The sequence below is a fragment of the Xenopus tropicalis genome, chromosome 3 (genome assembly GCF_000004195.4).
Source record: "Xenopus tropicalis strain Nigerian chromosome 3, UCB_Xtro_10.0, whole genome shotgun sequence".
Classification (NCBI taxonomy): Eukaryota; Metazoa; Chordata; class Amphibia; order Anura; family Pipidae; genus Xenopus; species Xenopus tropicalis.
Window position 1 is genome coordinate 38,226,996 of NC_030679.2, and position 19,830 is coordinate 38,246,825.

At 39.5% G+C, this 19,830-nt stretch overlaps 1 protein-coding gene across 3 annotated transcripts in view; it reads left to right on the forward strand.

Annotated features, from left to right (window-relative positions):
- The window catches only part of arhgap26 (Rho GTPase activating protein 26), a 278,476-nt gene that overhangs the window by 103,599 nt on the left and 155,047 nt on the right, over positions 1–19,830 (forward strand). For all 3 annotated transcript variants that reach the window (XM_012958569.2, NM_001126773.2, XM_031897634.1), the window contains 1 exon segment: positions 8,231–8,267. In XM_012958569.2, the coding sequence (XP_012814023.2) occupies positions 8,231–8,267 (37 nt within the window).

Sequence of the window (19,830 nt, forward strand, 5' to 3'; positions counted from 1 at the left end):
GGTGTGACCAGTAAAATTGGCTGGTAATTGAATGATGCAGACATAGCTGCTGCAGGAATAAACACGCTCACAAACGGCAGTGAGATATCATTATTGTTTACATATTCCCATGTAATTGCCATAATTCAGCCAGGAAATACAGAAATGTAATGGAAAATAAAAGTAGAAATAAGATATATATTTTTCCATGCAGTGAATCTTTCTTGCCGTTTTTTGTTTTTCATGTCCTCCTAACTAAGGTTATAGGGCCACGTTGCACACCCTTAATTGTTATGCTCTTAAACATTGCTTTTTATCTGTCTCTTCATTTCATATTTAGGTTCTCTTTCCATGTAAGTCAATTTTTATACCCTTTGGGGGGGGGGGGTCATTTATCAATGGTCGATTTCGATTTTTCTTCAAGGTATTTTGAGAAATAATTGAGATATTCTTCGAGTTTTTATTTTGAGCAAGATTTCCATATTAATAAATAAGCGACCATTCAATGCGAGTTTATTTGTTTTAGAAAAACAAACTCGAATTAACAAATTTTAAAATTGATAAATAAGCCCATTATAGTTCACCTTCAGATAGTAGTCTGCAGGACCAGATTTCTGTGCAGTGCACCCTGAGGCCAGCACCCTTCCTGCCCAAAACAGGAAGGAGACACTGAACTGGTTACTGGGCATGCCTTCCCTCTCCTGCTTTATTTGCATTTCACTGATCTGATTGGCTGAATCTTGCCAGCCAATGGCAAATAGAAATGATATGGAAATAGAGAAGGAGAGGAAAGGCATGTGCCAGTTCATTGTCAACTTGCTGTAAGGGTAGAATGCAAGTTGGTGGCAGTGATCCCTTCCAAAGATAGAGGCGAGAGAGTTTTAACAGGGCTGATCCTGGTCTGTAGATTTAAAACTAACAGGGGCTGCTCAAATTCTATTGTCTGGAGGTGAACATCCCCTTTATATGCAAATAATGACAAAAAGTATATTCTGAAATGAAATGTGTCTTCTGTCCCTTTCTATTCTCTGCACTACCTCTCCTGACTCTTGAACCCATGTAGCAGAATCCAGCTCTCTTCTGCCCAAGTTGCCTGGGTGCCTTGCATGTTCTGCTGCTAACAGACCTATGACAAAGCATGCAAGGCATTTGTGGGAATTGAAGAAAACAATGAATGTATATTAGAGAGTTGATTAGAAATTTTGTGTTATCATGCAGATGGTAACTAAGCTTTCATTGTGAAAGTTGCAGAATATTTGTGACTTCTATCATTTTGTACAAGTCTGCAGATCACTAGTACAGGTATGGGACCTGTTATCCAGAATGCTTGGGACCTGGGGGGTTTTCGGATAAGGGTTCTTTCCGTAATTTGGATCTCCATAACTTAAGTCAGCTAAAAACCATTTAACTATTAAATAAACCCAATAGGGTTGTTTTGCCTCCAATAAGGATTAAATATATCTTAGTTAGGATCAAAGTGCAAGGTACTGTTTTATTATTATAGAGAAAAAGGAAATCATTTTTAAAAATTAGAATTATTTGCTCATAATGGAGTCTATGGGAGATAGCCTTTCCGTAATTTGGAACTTTCTGGATAATGGGTTTCCGTATAAGGGATCTCATACCTGTAGTTAAAACACAGAGCACTTGTAGTAGGTGCACTCTCCATTCCATTCCAAGGTATCAAGGACACCTTGATTCCATTCAGCTCTGTTGGTTCTTTCTCCAAAAGGCCTTGCTTTTATGTCTATACTAATTCCTAGGGTAACTTTTAGTATGTTATAGAATGGCCAATTCTTAGCAGTTTTTTTAATTGATCTTTAGTTTTTATTTTTTTCTGATAAGCGTTTTTTTTTTTTAAAATAGCACATACGGTTAATATTAATAGAGATCATTGGCTGCAACATAATACTTTACTGCACATTTTGGTTGCTTCTTTCTTTCATGTTTATACCTGTGCAACATTTTTCGGAGTTACATCAGACTTCTCAGACTCGTGCTTTATAGCCTGGCAGCAGTATAGAGCTGAGGACATCTTGGCATTAAGCGCACACACATCTGTTGAGAGTTTTACCAGTGGCGAAAGCCTTGGTGACACCCCAGAGCAGAGCAGCTGCACTGCATTCCAACATAAACTTTTCCTCACAGCAAATTCATTTCACTTTCCCTGTTTTTAGTTTTCCAGTACAAACTCTTCCATTTGCCATCCTGAAGCAAGTATCGCTTTACTACTATTCTCTCCTTAGTACATCGGTACTTGGACCTCTGAGACTGGCTACACTTGCCTCCATGAAGATTGCTGGTGTTTATGGCATCTCCTAAATGGCTAATTGCAGTTACTGTGACTGAATACTACAGGTCCCCTTTTTACCTAAACAATTGAGTGTTATAGTTGCGAATTTTTGGCACTGATGGTGCCAAGAGGTAACTCACAGTTGCCTGATGTACTGAAAGGAAGAAACTGCAAATTAGAATAACCATAATTAGGCGTTTTTTTTTTCAACTTACTTTTAATTATTTTTTACAATACATGTAAACCATAATAATTGTATGAATCTTCTTTCTGAAATATTTCCATTTTATATTCTATATTACTGTTAACTTCTCTTATAAGCTGGGAAATGTTTGGGACCTCCTGTTTTTTTCCCAATTCCTGGCAATTAAAAGTCTGACCATATTTGATAATTGAAAAATTACTATTTCCAGAGCTTTGTTAGGAATTTTGTCATAAATGTTTAATAACACTACTTCAGGGGATAAAATGAAATCTTGTGAAATATAATTCGATATCAGAGAAAATGCTGAAGTCCAGAAGGATTGGGTGATAAAACAGGACCACCATATGTGTAACATATCTCCAATGATAATTATGTTTTTATTGAGGTAGGGTATTATATTTCATTTAGTAAAGAAGTCATCCTGTAGTGTTTCACTTATATAGAAAAGGGGTCCAATGTAGTGTGTGCAGGGAAAGAACTGCTGATGGGTGTTATTCTTCTCTAATCCAGACTGTACTTGGAATTTTAATAAGTATAGAATCAGGGAAACCACGTTTTTGGTGTACAGTATCTGTAAATGTAGTTCTGCCAGACTATATAGAATGCAAGGGTGGCTGTGATCCCTTAGGAATCTGGCCAGATCCAAATCTTGTAACCTACTATGGGGCAGTTCCCAGTGGGTGGGGCAATGGTAATGAAGTTTGGACCTTGGTTTATTTATTATGGCTATAAGCACATAATTATAGGAAAAATACATTAAAATTTAGCTAAACCTCAAAAAAAAAAAAAAAATTCAAAGGTGGATATCTATGGTTTAAACTCTCACCCTACATTAGCCTACTAAAAAATAAGTAATGACGCCTGCAGATCAGCAAGATCATACTTAACAACCGAGTAGAGACATTCTTTGTTAAGGTGCCCATACACTATAAGATCCGCTTGCTTGCCGATGTCGCCAAGCGAGCGGATCTTCACCCGATATCCCCACCTACGGGTGGGCGATATCGGGTAGCAAGAAACTTTAAAAAATAATAATCCGATCGTTTGGCCCTGGGTTTACATTTGTGGTTATGGGGCAGTCGGTTCGGGGACCGCATAAACGAGCCGATGCGGTCCCCGATCCGACTGGATTTTCTAACCTGGCCGATCGAGATCTGGCCAATTTCTGGCCATACACGGGCCGATTAGCTGCCGAATCGGTCCAAGGGACCGATATTGGCAGCTATAGTCGGCCCGTGTATGGGGACCTTTACCTGCTGTCAGTCACCATTGTGTATAAGCTTAGTGCCAATCTCATTACCTGGTAGCTTCCTAATGATATTACATGAGGGGAGCACTGGGTGCTGGTGAATGTGGTAATATCTTTTGTTTCAAAGTTCTCATATTTCTGGCCCATTTCCCATTTAATTGTATACAGGAGAAGCCTTTAATTCAATTTGATCCTCCAGTTAGGACAATGGGACTAAATCACTAATCCATTACCCTATCCTTCCATAAGGGTTTTAGGTTTATGGATGGGCATTAGTCATTCAACCCCTGTGTATAATTAGGAAATCCTAAAAAGATAATCTCAAAATGTTATTGCCAGTAGATAGATATATTATATACAGGTATGGGACCTGTTATCCAGAATGCTCCGGGACCTGGGGTTTTCCGGATAAGGGATCTTTCCGTAATTTGGATCTCCATAACATGCCTGCTAAAAATCGTTTAAATGTTAAATAAACCAAATAGGCTTGTTTTACCTCCATTAAGGATTAATTATATCTTAGTTAGGATCAAGTACAAGGTTCTGTTTTATTATTACAGAGAAAAAGGAAATCATTTTTAAAAATTAGAATTATTTGCTTATAATGGAGTCTATGGCAGATGGCCTTTCTGTAATTCGGAACTTTCTGGATAACGGGTTTCCGGATAAGGGATCCTATACCTGTATATACCCAAATCCTTTGACACCTCTCTGCACTGGCTTTTTTGACCCCCTTTATGAGGCTCTGTCATCACTGCCCTGCAGAAAGAGTTTGTTCTTGTTCTGTTTGCTGTTGCTGACAGGTTCTGAAGGGAGGCATTCAGTACATTTTATGGCTGAATCTGGCTAAACTGATAGAGCAGCTAACATTTCAGTGTGATTTCCCATACAAGGTGCTTCGGTTTAGCTTGTAGTACCTATGGACTAGTTAATCCAGCTTCCCCCTCTGTTTATAGATAAGTTCATACAGTTGGGTGTATGTTAAAAACCTGCATAACGCTATCTGAACTGCCAAAAAGAAATATGTATATTATTTACACACAGACATACATGATCATTCTTATTGAGTGCAAGTCCAGAAAAAGATTCAAAATAGGCCCTGGCATTACAAGTGCAGAGAGGTTCAAACAGCCCCCCATAAGCCCAATAAATAGTGAATGTCTATACTATAGCATCTTTCCCCAGCCTATAGGGGAAATGTGCCAGAAACTGAAAGTATAAGTGGTAAAATAAATACAGAACTACTTCTTGCAATTCTTCTTCTTTCTTCCACTATCTTCATCTGGATATCTTCCAGTTTTGATCTTATAGCCTGTGAGCGCAGGGGAAGACATGGGGTAGGAGCAATAGGGAAAGAAAGAAGGCATTTATAAATAGGCATGCATACAAGATGATGATAGATCTGTCATTTCTACACTATAATCCATTTTATAGAAAGTAGTACTTATACAGAGTAATTGCATGTTTTATGCATTTGAGATTGTCTGTCTATAAACCAAATTCCTTAACATTCTGTGTGACAACATAATGATCAGGACTCTTCAAAGTAAGTAGCAGACAAATAGAGAATACCAAAGAAGCATGGGGTATAGCATTTAGTTCTGAGCATCAACATGCTGTCCAATACAATAGTGAGGAAGAAAGGCCAGTAGGCAAAATGCCCAAAAGCACCCGTGTGCATTTGCCCTGTTTGTAGAAGATTAATCAAAGCTAGTTAGCAAGTGGTTGCTATGGGTTACTGCATTATCACTTTATATTCCCTTGGATATTTTTACTTGAGCTGATGGACAATCTAATGCATTTTTAAAGAAGGAATATGGACACAACCCAATATCTGACAAACATTGAATGTATCCTGCAGAGTTTATCTTTACATACCTCAAAAGCATCAGATCAGGGATCAGGGAAGTTGCTTTGTGGAGTTCTGCAACTGCCATATATATCGGTTTTACAGCACTTCCACTGGAGCTGTCGCCTGTGAGAGAAGAGACTCCAAGCATGGCATTGTACCCATTGGGGCCCTGTAAAGGACATTTATACAGTATCTGTGCACAACCTCAAACTGCATTGTAACATTTTTAAGGGGTTTTATAGCTGGTGAAAATAGGATTTAGGTAGGCGATTTAAGAAGTTCCATTGTGGCAAGAGATACAGTAAAAATGTTTCTAATTACATCGGTGCTTACAAGGCACACAGTGAATAATAACATCGCCAATAACAATGACACTTACAGGAGACGAGAGACAATTCTATCAAGCTGTGAAATGTCTATTGCATGGAGAAAATAGAAATATGAAAAAAGAATCTATTAATTCAGTGCTGTTCCTCCTAAAATTAGACCAGTAATTTGAAGGATGAATCTTAGGGTCAGTTTTCTTGAATCCAAGCAGTTATTATGGATCCTCATTATAATTGTGACTCCCTGACTGACACATAGGGCTCATTTACACTGAAAGCGCAGCAGTAATATTGCCTCAGTGGTAGCAGAAATATAATGCAGTCCGCTGTGCATTTACCATTTAGCTACAGTTTCACTATAGGCCACAAAGAGGCTAGGCATAAATAATAGGCTGGCAGTGACTGTTGTACCTGGTTTACAGGCCACAATAGCCAAGAACTCCCAAGTACTCCTGTAAATGCCCTCAATGTGCAGCTATAGGATTTTTATACCAGTGGTAAGTGGGGGTCATTTTACAATATATCAGTGATGTACCACCCATGTACATAAAAGCCTTAGTACACTGTTTGCGTTTGATTCTTGTGCTCTCAGTTTAGCACATAAAACACATATATTCTCCTAAAGAAAAAGATAGGCATAAGCAAAAGAAAGGGATTGGCATAAGCTAAAGGAGGGATAGGCATGAGCTAAAGGAGGCATAGACATGAGCTAAAGGAGGGATAGACATGAGCTGAAGGGGGAATAGACATGAGCTGAAGGAGGGATAGGCATGAGCTAAAGGAGGGATAGGCATGAGCTAAAGGAGGGATAGGCATGAGCTAAAGGAGGGATAGGCATGAGCTAAAGGAGGGATAGGCATGAGCTAAAGGAGGGATAGGCATGAGCTAAAGGAGGGATAGGCATGAGCTAAAGGAGGGATAGGTATAAGCTGAAGGAGGAAAAAGTCTGTGTCTGTTTTTTTTGGCACATCCTAGTGACCAAAATTGTTACTTTCACCCCAGCCAGTGTGGGTTGTATTGAAAAACACTCCAACCCCGGGTAGATTTATAGTTTTTTTCCCCTGCTCCCAAGTATCCCTTCCACTAATTTAAGCTGGTACATGCACAGTCAGGTACTAAGAAAGTGGCTTGAATGGATCAAAGTACATCATTACAATAAAGGGAAAATGCAGCTGCAAAGATAACAGATAATATTTGTAATGGAGTTAAAAAGAGGTCATTCCAAATCTGTATTTTGTCACCTTCCCTGTGTTTCCCCATGGCATCAGTTATCTAGGTGAGTACACAGTAGCATATTAGTTCAGTTTTCAGCGAAACTGTCTTGACATATGCCAGTCTATTTGTGTTAGTGATCGGAAATCTTCTCATTTGGAAGGAATCACATCTGTGCGTGTATAAAATCCTTTCTCAAGCCTCATGCATTTGATACAGTCCTAATGTTGATGGTTGCAAGGCTTGGTCTGAACCTTTATTGGTCATGACCCACTGTGTGTCTAGCCAAGTTGGCCAGTGATACATCCTGATCTCTGTTTATGTATGCTGCTAGGCAGCATTGGTAGGCAGGGCCATTTTAATAAATGGCCAAAATGAGCATTTCCCCAGTGCCCACCAGGAGAGAGGGCCTACCATTAGCCTTTTTATCTGCTATAACATTGAATAGATGTATACCCCAAAAATGATAGACCCCTTATTTTAATCAAGTGAAAGAGCTCTTTAACATTACCATTTTTATTTCAGTTCTTTTATTTTTCACTTCTAGTGGAGTATGTATTCTTAAGGGATCTTTTCTAATAAAAAAGCTGGTAAAGATTGTGATTGCTTTTCCTCCAAGATGGCACCTGTACCTCATGTCTACTTCAGTAGACCCAAGCTATTTCTTAATTGCCTGCTTTATTCTATTCAAGTTCTATCACAAATTTCTCGGGTTGGTGGGGTCCTTCCAATGAGATCATAGCCCTGGGCATACTTGTACCTTAGCGCAACCCTGGCAGCAAGAGTTCATCAGCTTTACATGATCAGCTGACTGGTACATGGATTTGCAGCCTTGGGCAAGGAACATTTCTTTTTGTAAGAAAGGAAAAAGATCAAAGGAGGTAAGGGTTGGAACCTGGGGCAACATAACATACATTATTACAGCATAACATACATTATTTAGATGTCGAAAGATATGAAATAAGATAACATCACATGATGACCTTTATGTGCCAAAGTCATCATCATGTGACAGTTGTACTCCCCCTACTGCTAATTACTACACCACATGGATATTTTATTGATGTATTTATATATGTATTCTGGTGTTGATTTGTCTGTCTCTTTCCTGCAGGTTTATAATTCAAACAAGGACAGTCAAAGTGAAGGAAGTAAGTACAAACTATATGTAAAAAGAAACACAAACATTCTTTCTGTTACTGACATAAATGTGTTCTGTGCAGTCTGGTTACTTGCACATGGTACAGTAGGTTAGAGGCAGACCATCCCAGGGCGAGATTTATTAACCCCTGTTAAATGCTGTGCCAAGTACTTTGCTGGTTAGTAAGGCAAACAATTGTGCCTTAGCAGCAGTGAAACATACAGTACCACAATGTGCTGTGGGTAGTGTTAGTATTACATACTTTAAGATGTCCCTAATTACAAGAATTGGCAATCCACTGTGCTAGAATGCAAGCACCATTGCCCAGCTGCAGTGACTAAGCATCAGTGCAGAGCCCCAGTTTCCTGCCATTTTCAAGTTGTTGTATTAGCATGCCAACAAGTTGTTAGATGGGCAGAACCGGTCTGTAAACTAGGCAGGTTCTATCCACTGTCTGTACCATTTTATATGCTGAACCTCTTTAATGAATGATATCCAATGGAATAAACCATTTAAAGCTGTGATTCACAACAGCATTATTTAGTTGTTTATGCTTTGACTTTAATTATGATTATGTAACCCAAAATGTTGAGTAGAGAAATAATTATGTGAAAAGTAAAGCTTGGCCTCATTTGTTGCATAGTGGCACATAATAGGCAAATTATATGTGCCAGTTACTTCGTTTTGTTACGAGTTCTTGGAACAAAGGGCTTGTTTAGAACCTAAATGACTCTGTGCCTGGTGCCAGCTTCACATGTATTGCAGAATTATGGTCTCTTGGCCAAACGGAGGAACTGCAGGGACCTGGAAAGAGCTGGACATTGATAATCTGTGCAACTCATGTCGTGAGAAGTCTTAATTATCAGGGCAGCCAAGGATAACACAGCCAGACTCTGGGATTTGTGTGTAGCCAAAAGCTTTCTTTATGGAATGAGTCATTTCACTTTTTAATAGAAGCATATATGGGACCTTGAACTTTAGACTTATTTCTGCCATTAAGCAACATCAGTTAGCCAACTATTACAAGATTTTAAAAGACATTTTCTATACATTTTCCTGCTTAATAGTACATGTCTTTCCCAAGTCCAAAAGAAGGGAGATTGAGGCTACTCCATGTTTGGGCCTTGCCAGGTAGAGAACGATGCCCCATTGCACATACCTGCATAACCATGACTCACCTGGAAAGGTTAAGAATACTTAGTATTTTTTATAGTTTCATTTAATCATTTGGCTTCTTCTTCTGACACTTTCCAACTTCGAAATGGGGGTCACTGACCCTGGCAGCCAAAAAACTATTGCTCTGTGAGTCTATTTTATTGTTATTGTTACTTTTGTTACTTTTTTTTTTTCAGGTCATCTCCTATTCATATAACAGTCTCTCATTAAAACACTGCCTGGTTGCTAAGGTAACTTATATCTTAGCAACTAGGTAACTGCTGACATTCCAAACTGGAGAGTTGCTGAAGAAAAAGTGAAATAATTAAAAAAACATAAAAAATGAAGACCAATTGTGAATTATCTTAGAACAGTGCTGTCCAACTTCTGCGGTGCCGAGGGCCGGAATTTCTTGCGCATACATGGTGGAGGGCCGCTAATGGAAGCCACTCCCCCCTTTTAAACCACACCCACTTCAAACCACACAAATTTTATCACAATGGTGGTAGTGCAGCAAAAACCCAAATGCTTGGTCCTTACTGCTGGGATATCAACCATCATTCATATGTGAAAGAATTATATTATGTCATATTAAGACACACCCTAAATTCCATATGCCTCCTCCTCCCCTGTGGATAGCACAGCAACCCCCAGTACATAATTACACACCTTAGGGACCATTTAATGGCTATTTCCAACTGCTAACAAACTCCCACAACAAACCCCTGCCAGGTTCACCTCCCACAGGCAGCATAGGGCAGCACTCTGCCTGCCCTACGCTACCTGTGTGTACCATACTCTGCCTGCCCCATGATGCCTGTGTCTGCCATATGCTGCCTGTGTGTGCCATACTCTGCCCTACCCTTCCTGTGTGTGCCATACTCTGCCCTACCCTTCCTGTGTGTGCCATACTCTGCCTGCCATATGCTGCCTGTGTGTGCCATACTCTGCCTGTGTGCCATACTCTACCTGCCATATGCTGCCTGTGTGTGCCATACTCTGCCCTACCCTGCCTGTGTGTTCAATAACCTCCCTGTCCTATGCTGCCTGTTTGTGCCATACCCTCCCTGCCCCATGCTGCCTAAGTGCCATACTCTGCCTACCCTATGCTGCCTACACACAGGCCTGAGGTGTGAACAGGGGAACAATGGGGGTGATTACAGCCTGAGGTGTGAACACTGCAGGGGGGAACAATGTAGGGATTAAAAGGTGTGAACAACACAAGGGATTACATATTTAAACAATGCAGCCTGATTACAGCCTGAATCTGAGGTGAGAACCATGCAGGGGGGGCAGTTAATCTCAGTACTGATACCATTTAGAGCTTACACAAGAGTAAGCCATCAAAGCAGCCAGACAGGTGGGGGGCCACACAGAGGGGGGCCGCCAGTTGGACAGCACTGTCTTAGAATATTACTGTCAACATCATACTAAAAGTTAACTCAACGTTAACTGCCCCTTTAATTGGAAAGAAATATATACAGGTATAGGATCTATTATCCAGAAAGCTTGGGACCAGTGGATCTTTCTGTAATTTGGATCACCGTACCTTAAGACAACAAAAAGATCTGTAAACATTAATTAAACTCAGGATTGTTCTGCCCCAATAAGGGGTAATTTTATCTTAGTTGGGATCAAGTACAAGGTACGGTTTTATTATTACAGAGAAAAAGGGAAATCAATTTTAAAAATTTAGAAATTAGAAATTAAAAAATTTAAATTTAGAAATTAAAAACTTTCTAGATAATAGGTTTCTGGATAACGGATCCCATAACTGTACTTTGAAATATATTTCGTCAGATAGGGATAGAATCTTATTGTGTCTACCTGCATAAATGACGATTCAGCTCTTAAAGAAAAAGGAAAGTTACAATCACTGGGGGTGCCAAAATATTAGGCACCCCAAGTGATTTAGCCTTTCCTTCTTCTTTAATGTTAGTGGAGTGGACCAACAGTCTTTCTTGTAACCAGTGGTAGCAGGAAAGATTGCTATTGCAACATGTATGGCCACCTTAAGGTATTGCTCTGGGGGTTGTAGCTTCAATTTTTTATGTTTTGAATTGTCTTTAATAATCCTTTTTCTACAAAACCATACAGCTGTTTTGCTCCTATGGGGCATACCTGCCTCTCACCTAGAAAGGTGATTATCTACCTGCCTATTCCAAAGGTAAAATGAGCAGATGCCCTTAATCTGTTAGTTTAAAGGGGAAATAAACAGCTTTGCTTTACAGAACGGCATCTGCAGCCAACTTCACCCATTCAGACTGCAAAATTGAATGCACAAGTTCATTTGCTCAGATGACTGCTGACTCCCTCCTACCTCTGCTTTATGGCAAGAAAGGCATATTCTTAGGATATCATTTAGTGTTGCTGGGATACCAAAATATAAGCTCTTTGATCAAATCAGTGAAGGATATAACCTTGACTGTGTATTGTGGTATTAGGAGTTGTGTGTGTATCATAAAAGCATATGTGAGTGTTACCCAATGTTTGTTAGCAGATTATGTGGTACTAGTGTGTGTGTGTGTGTGTGTGTTTTCCCTTGCTTTTTCTTACACATTAAGCTTCTAGCATTTGGTAGAGACTCCTGCTTCATCAGTAATAATACTTTTGCAGTGGCTGTCTCATTATTATCTAGAGGAGGTAAAATACTATAAAGAAATGTATTCTAATGCAAAATGTGCTAAATCCGCTAAATCCAGGGCTATTCTGATTCCAGCCCTGTATGTATTTGTTTCACATGTCTGTGTAATGTATGCTCACATATAGTACCTTAACATGCATTCTACAGATGGAGGGAGAGTACTAAAAATAATCTACCATGATATGATTTGCAGGTACGGCATCTATGCTTTGGCAATTTAACTACACAGAGCCCCCCCGGCTCACTAAATAGTGACTGTCTATGGCATCTCACAGCAGCTCCTCTGGAATTTGGCAGAATCCATAGATCACCAGTCGGGGCCTGATCTATTATTCAAAAGCCAGTTATCAGGAAAGGTCAGAAATAGAACATTGCCATTACCTGTAGGGTTCTATTTAAACAAACCTTTTCACAGGTTTGCTTTTTTCTGCAATAAGTGGGCAGTTTGATAAATGAGCTAGCATGCATCCATGTTAATGCCAAAACATGTATTACGGTATTTTTCACCCTATAAGACGCTCCGGAATATAAGACGCACCCAATTTTAAAGGAGGAAAATCTAGAAAAAAAAGATTCTGAACCAAATACTGTAGTAAAATATTTTATATCAACTGTATAAAGTTAATTGTCTCTGGGCTCGCACATAATTAGCTTCCCCCAGGGCCCCCCCCAAGCATCCTTCAGCTTCCCCCAGGCCCCCCCCAAGTATCCTTCAGCTTCCCCCAGGCCCCCCCCAAGTATCCTTCAGCTTCCCCCAGGCCCCCCCCAAGTATCCTTCAGCTTCCCCCAGGCCCCCCCCAAGTATCCTTCAGCTTCCCCCAGGCCCCCCCCAAGTATCCTTCATCTTCCCCCAGGGCCCCCCAAGTATCCTTCAGCTTCCCCCAGGGCTCCCCCCAAGTATCCTTCAGCATCCCCCAGGGCCTCCAAGCATTGTCCAGCTACCCCACAGCACCCCCAGCATTCTTCAGCTTCCCCCAGGGCCCCCCCCAAGTATCCTTCAGCGTCCCCCAGGGCCTCCAAGCATCCTCCAGCTCCCCCGCGGCACCCCCAGCATTTTTCAGCTTCCCCCAGGGCCCCCAAGCACCTTCCATTTCCCCCCTAACCTCCCCCCAGCGGCCTCCGGCTCCCGTGATGTCTTCCTCTCTGTGCCGTGGCTCCCAGCTGCTTCTGTGCTTTTATAAGGTTGCGCCCTGTGTGTGTAACGTCAGTACGCACGGGCGCAACCTTATAAAAGCGAGGGTGTAGCAGAGAGCCGCGGCACATAGAGGAAGACGCAGTTTGCCGTATAAGACGCACCAACTTTTCCCCTCCAGATTTGGGCAAGAAAAAGTGCGTCTTATACGGCGAAAAATACGGTAGTTAGTGATCCATATTACAGAAAGACAAGCATTTTTAAAAAATAGATGCCATACCTTTTAATTGGCCATTATTGATCATGATAGGCGTTGCGCAAAAGCTGACACTCAGAAAACTTAAAAGGTTGCCCATTTTGTTAATTTTTAACTTTGTTTGGCAGATGCTTAAATAAAAAAAAGGACACCATGTACCTTGTTCCTCTGAAGCAAGGCCTACAGTTAAATATTAAGAAAATCCTGTTGTTGCTTTGGAATGTTATATATATAAAATTGCACAAATATGGATGCTAATATGGCATATCTGTACATCTATACATAAGACACATATATCCCTTAATAGAGACTTCAAACACAAAGTGATGTTACAACCTTACAATTTTGCGTACATTATTGGTAGGAGTGCATCGAATCCAGAATCTTCAACTCAGGATTCAGTGAACCTGAAGCAGGTTCCATATGGTTTCCATATGGAAATTAGCATATAAAATGGAGAAAAAACCCTATACAGAAAAAACATTGCGATTCTCCTAAATTGGTAACTGAAAGTCACATGATATTTAAGGTTCGGATTTGATTCAGCCAGACGCTTGGATTTGGCCAACTCCTGCTGAAAAAGGCTTAGATTCGCACGAATCCCAAACCAAATCCTGGATTTGGTGCATTCCTAATTATTAGACTCAATCCAGTTTCTGTAAATACAAAACATACCCCCACAGAATTTTCCTTCACAGATGAGATAAAAGATAAGAAAGTCAGGTTTGCTCATTGGGCACTGTTGTTGCAAAGACATTACACTGAAACCAGTGCCCCAGTATATGACCGTGTTAATCATGGAGACCATCTCACACATCACAGAGCCAAAAGTCTATTCAGATTTTTTTTTAAACCTATGCCACAATGACACTACCCTTGAAGAAATATCAAGCTTGATTACTGATGAGTCTTTATGTAGATGGCTCTCCCATTGCTGGGTATACTTTGTACAGGTGATATAGATTCATCTATAAAAGTTTTACATTTATGTACAGTTAAATAATCTCAGTTGGCCAGTACCCTAGTTCTAATGCAAGGAGTCATGAGTTTGTAATTTACTTATACCAAATCTACATGTGTAATGCAATAACCAGGTACCTTTCTGGCACACTTACTAGTTCATATCATCTGATGGAACATACTGGTTGAACTTAGCAAAAGTGCTGCTTAAATTCCCAGCGCTGTTGAAATAATGGATGATTATGATAATGTTAAGTCCCTAAAGGGGTAGTTTACATTTAGATTAACTTGATGTAGACAGTGATATTTTAAGAATATTTCCAGTTTGTCTTCATTATTAAATGTTTATGTTTTTTTGTTGTTATTTAGCTATTTGTTCAATAGCTTAGTTTGGTGTTTTTAGCAGATATCTGGTTGCTAGGGGCTTATTTTCTCTTGCAACCAGGCACAGGTTTGAGTGAGAAACTGCAAAAAATATAGGAGGGCCACTAATTAAGAATATAATTAATAAACAATAACCATGACAATAAAATTGTAATATGAGTTATTTGCTTTAAAAGGAGAAGGAAAGTAATTTTTGTATTTTACTGCCAATAGATTTGCCATATTAGTGCAACCTAGAATGCTATATTTATTCTGCACAAAGCTTTACTATACCTGAGTAAAAAAACCCTAGAAGCTTTCTCTGATTGCAGTTGCCATTTTAGCTTGGTGCTCATAGCTTCCTATGTTTGCAGTCTAGCTGTTATAGCTCATATTACACATTCCTAAGGGAGGGGGGTGTGAGTTTTATAAATTTTTATTGGAGGGGGAAGCAGGAGAGAGGAGACTCTGCAGACTCTGGCCCCGGGAATGAAGGATTTTTCTGAGAGAGGAAGTCCGATACCCTAAGAACATGTTTACAGAAAAGGAGACCAGAAATTCTGTGTTTCCTTTGATAGAGGACTCAGTGCAGCATTACTGTAAGTGCTTATGGCTGCATTTACATAGACCTTAGTTTTTACCTTTCCTTCTTCTTTAAATAAAAAATAATGAAGACCAAATGCACAGTTGCTAGTCATAGAATATTCTATAACATACTAAAATGTAACTTTTAAAAGTGGACCACCCCTTGAAACAGCAGTGAAATGGTTAAATATATATATATATATATGCTTTAGGTTTTGATCATCAGCCAAGTAAAATGAGCACAAAAGGTCCCATAAACTGCACTCAAGGTCCTAAAGTCTGTAGATCCATATCTGTGCGAGTTTCGGCGATTCACTAATACATGTTCCAGATTCTATTACATATTAGGAAATAGCTTATGATTTTCTCTCTGCCCCTTTTGCCCACCTATGGAAACCCAGGTTATGCAACACGAATGTTGCAACACGAACCATGGAATAATAGGGCAAGATGGATTTTAAACAAGATCTTAGCAGTCTGTTAAAAGACACATCTCCCACTTGTTTGGCACTGTTAACACTTGTTACAATACAGGATAATTAAAGTGTCTGAGCTCTCATAAAACAGCGCAGTAAAATTATTTTCCCCAGACAGCTCAAGGAATACCAAATATCTTTTCATTGTTTTTTGTTTAAGAAACCAAAATCTTCACATAATTGTCTTTTAATGTCACAACATCAGCTTTCAGAGGAAGGTATAATCTTTTTAGGAGCTTTGATTTCAGCATTATATCATCATCTTGTTAGGCTATTGCCCCCACTTCATATTCTGAAATCGCTCATGGTTCACCGCTATATAAATAGGAGGCTGCCTGAGAAGCTAAAGTATGCTAGAGCAGTCTGCGCCCTATAAATACTGTCAAATGTCCATGTACAACTGGAAAATTCCAGAACTTTAGACATTTTTGCTTACATCAGTGCCAAGAATTCTGGAAGCAATTAGCAGTTTCCCTTTAATTATATGTAGCAGATTTCACCTTTGGGGTATACTTGCTTTTGAGTGATGTTCCTGCCTGGTTTCCTGGCACACCCAAGTTTTCAAAAATGCTGTGGGGAGAGTTGGGGCAGGAGGAAACTTGAATCTGTTCTCTAATGCAGATAGGCCTGCCCATGAGTAAACAACAGAATTCAGTCTTAAAGGGAAACTATACCCCCAAACAGTGTAGGTCTAAAAATAGAGCTTTGCATAAACAAGCTCATGTGTAAAACCCTGCTTCATCTAAATAACTATTTTCCTAAAAAGATTATTTTTAGTAGTATGTGCTATTGGGTAATCCTAAAGTGAAAATTGCCATTTTAAAAATGAATCCGAATCCTAAATGGGAAAAAAATCAGATTGGACACGAAAATTTTGTGACTATTTTGTCGCCGTCGTGTTTGTTTCGTATTTTGTGCGATTTTTTTTCAGTGCTGTCACAACTTTATTGTATTTTTGCGCGACGAAAAAGTCGCAGAAAATATACGATAAAGTCGTAACGGTGATGAAAAAATTGCGGGACACACAAAAAAGTCGCGACGCTGACAAAAAAAGTCGCAAAAATACCGATCATTACGAAAAACCGCGTTCGGACGCTTTCGCTCCGTTCGTGGATTAGTAAATCTTCCCCATAGTCTACTATAAAATTAGTTAAAGATTTAATAAACCCAATAAAACATTTAATAAACCCGATATTTTTGCCTCCAATAAGGATTAATTATATTTTAGTTGGTAACAATTACAAAATACTGTTTTATTATTACAGAGAAAAAAAAAATAATTTTTAAAAATTAGAATCATTTGCTTATAATAGAGTCTATGGGAGATGGCCTTTCCGTAATTTGGAAATAATGGGTTTCCGGATAACAGATCCAATACTTGTATTAAGAATTCAGCTAACATTAATATCAGCAGTAAAGCAAAGGTTAAGTCAGCCAGAATTCTGCAAATGTATTGCCATGTATCCAAACCCATTCAGGACAGTAGTTTCCACTGTAGAACAATGTACAGGTACGGGACCTGTAATCCAGAATGCTCGGGACCTGGGGTTTTCCAGATAAGGAGTCTTTCTGTAGTTTGGATCTCCATACTCTTATGGGCTTATTTATCGGTTTTCAAGTTTGTGAATGCAAGAGTTTCTTTTTTAATTCGAATAAACAAAAAAACTTGAACGCTTGCTTATTTATTAATGTTGTAAACTCGTTTGAATAAAAATACTCAAATATCTCAAATTGAAAATATGACTTGAGTTTACTTAGGACAACTCCCCTTGGCTTCTACATGAACTCGCAAGCTTTTAGATGTTGATTTTTTTACATTTGAGTTTTTGTTTTGTTTGCACTTAATAAATAACACATATTCAAGGTTTTGAACTCAAATTTTAGTACAAAAAACTTGAATTGATAAAATATTCAAATTAGAACTTTGATAGATCACCCCCTAAGTCTGCTACAAAGCATTAATTAAACCCAATAGGATTAGTTTATCACTAATAAGGATTAATCTTATATTTGTTGGGATCAAGTACGAGGTACTGTTTGACCATGCCATAATTTGCAGCTTTCTGGATAACAGATTTTGTGAATTACGGATCCCATACCTGTACTCTACTTCCTAAAGGGAGCTCCAACTCCAGTGCAGCCTTCATTTGTTTCTCTTCCACCACCATCCCATATCTATGCATCTTTTATTCTTCAGTTGCGCTTCAGAAATCAGACCAGTAAGAGCGCCAAAAAAAAGGATATGATAAAGTAACTGCACCTTCTTCAGCAGGATAATTAATTTAAAGGAACACTGTTCTATTGCATGAGAATAAAAAAGTGAAGTAAAGCAGACAGTAGTTAGCATGAGGCTATATAGGCAGCCAATGAGAAGATGTTTGAATCATTGGGTTCTGAAGCTATTGCCATACCCTAGCCTGATCCACTGCCACTAAAAGTGGCAAAGAGAGACAGGTCTCTCAGCTACCAGGAAACTGGACTGTGATGCTGTTAATACCAGTGCAGAGATTATACATCATTTGCTTCCCTTCCTGATCCAGCAATGACAGCAGCTGGGTTGCATGAGGTGATTTCTGTCCTTTCACTCACTTCATATGGGGACTGTTAGGGTGATGTGCCATGTCTCTATAATCCCCCCACCTGTTCCTTCTCTTTCATCACCCTGATCTTCTAAACACCCTGCCCTTTCCTGTTACTGTGCCAAATGAATAGATCAAGTCCCTGGGTCTGTTCCTTGAGTGCGCTATGCCTGCCTAATGTTCTAAGGTCTTGGTCTTGCCCTCATGTGTCCTTTTTTGATCTGCTTCATCCTTTCATCCTGGATTGTGTTTGTATGAGAGAACATCTTAGTGGCTGTATGTGTGGAAACATCTCAGTGTGTGTATATAGGAACATCTCAGCTGGTCAGTCTCATGTCTTTTGGGAAATGGATAGATGAGACCAAGATAGCAGCTTTTGGCTATATGCGTTCTGCAGATCTATCCCTGCCCCCACTTCTGGATAACCAGAAGATAACATTAATGGTAACATCTTACAGTTTTCTTTTCCAGGTAGTTATCATATTATAAATGTCTTATTAAAATGAATAACCTATGGTGCAAAATACTGGAAACTTCTGCAGGATAGCCAGGCTTAGGCTTCAAACTGAAGCTAGTCCATTTCAGCAAGGCAATAATCTCAAACACAAGGCCAAAATAATATTGGAGTGGCTGATATGGATGTAGTTGGCTTCTTGTGCTTCCCTGTAGCTCTGACAGTGTCTGATCAGTTTTTGTTGGTGACGGAGCAGATGTAGCCACATGCACACACTGAGATGTTCCCACATAAACACAGTGCTGGGAATTGTGTGTGAGAGTGAAAGTTCTGGGAGTCAAGATACAAGTGAGGGAGTTGGTCAAACATCTTGTAGGGAATTATGAAAAGTTTTCTGCCATAAATTAACACTAAATAAGACATATTGGATAAATGGGAAAACCCTAATTTTGTAGGCAATTATGAATAATATATGGTGCTGGTTTCACATTGGGCTAAACATTAATCCTGTAAAAATGGCCCCTTTATTGGAGCTCCCTATCAGATCCTATCAGTTCTCTTTTCACATTTCAAATGAAGGGTGGGCGTGTCCTAACAGTCCCTGCCAGAAGCATAGTGGGAGGAGGATAGCCAATCACAGCCCTGCACTCACACAAGCAAAGACAGGCTTCAGTTCCCTATCAGGTCAGCCTAGCTGCTGATTGGTTCCTATCCTACACTGCAGTGTACTGAGAGCCTCCGGCTCCCCTGCACATCCAGAGAATTCAGCCAGCAGGAAGTGGAACAGATGGGTGGGACTAGTAAGGTTTTGCTGGAATTTCCCAATAAATTTTAACAATTTTTTTAAGCACAATCCTTCCATATTTAGAGGAGTATAATTCACTGGTACATTCTTAATTTTTATATGATATGTCTCCTTTAATAATATAACCCGTACTACTGCGAGGCCTGCAGCCTATTGTTTTTTAT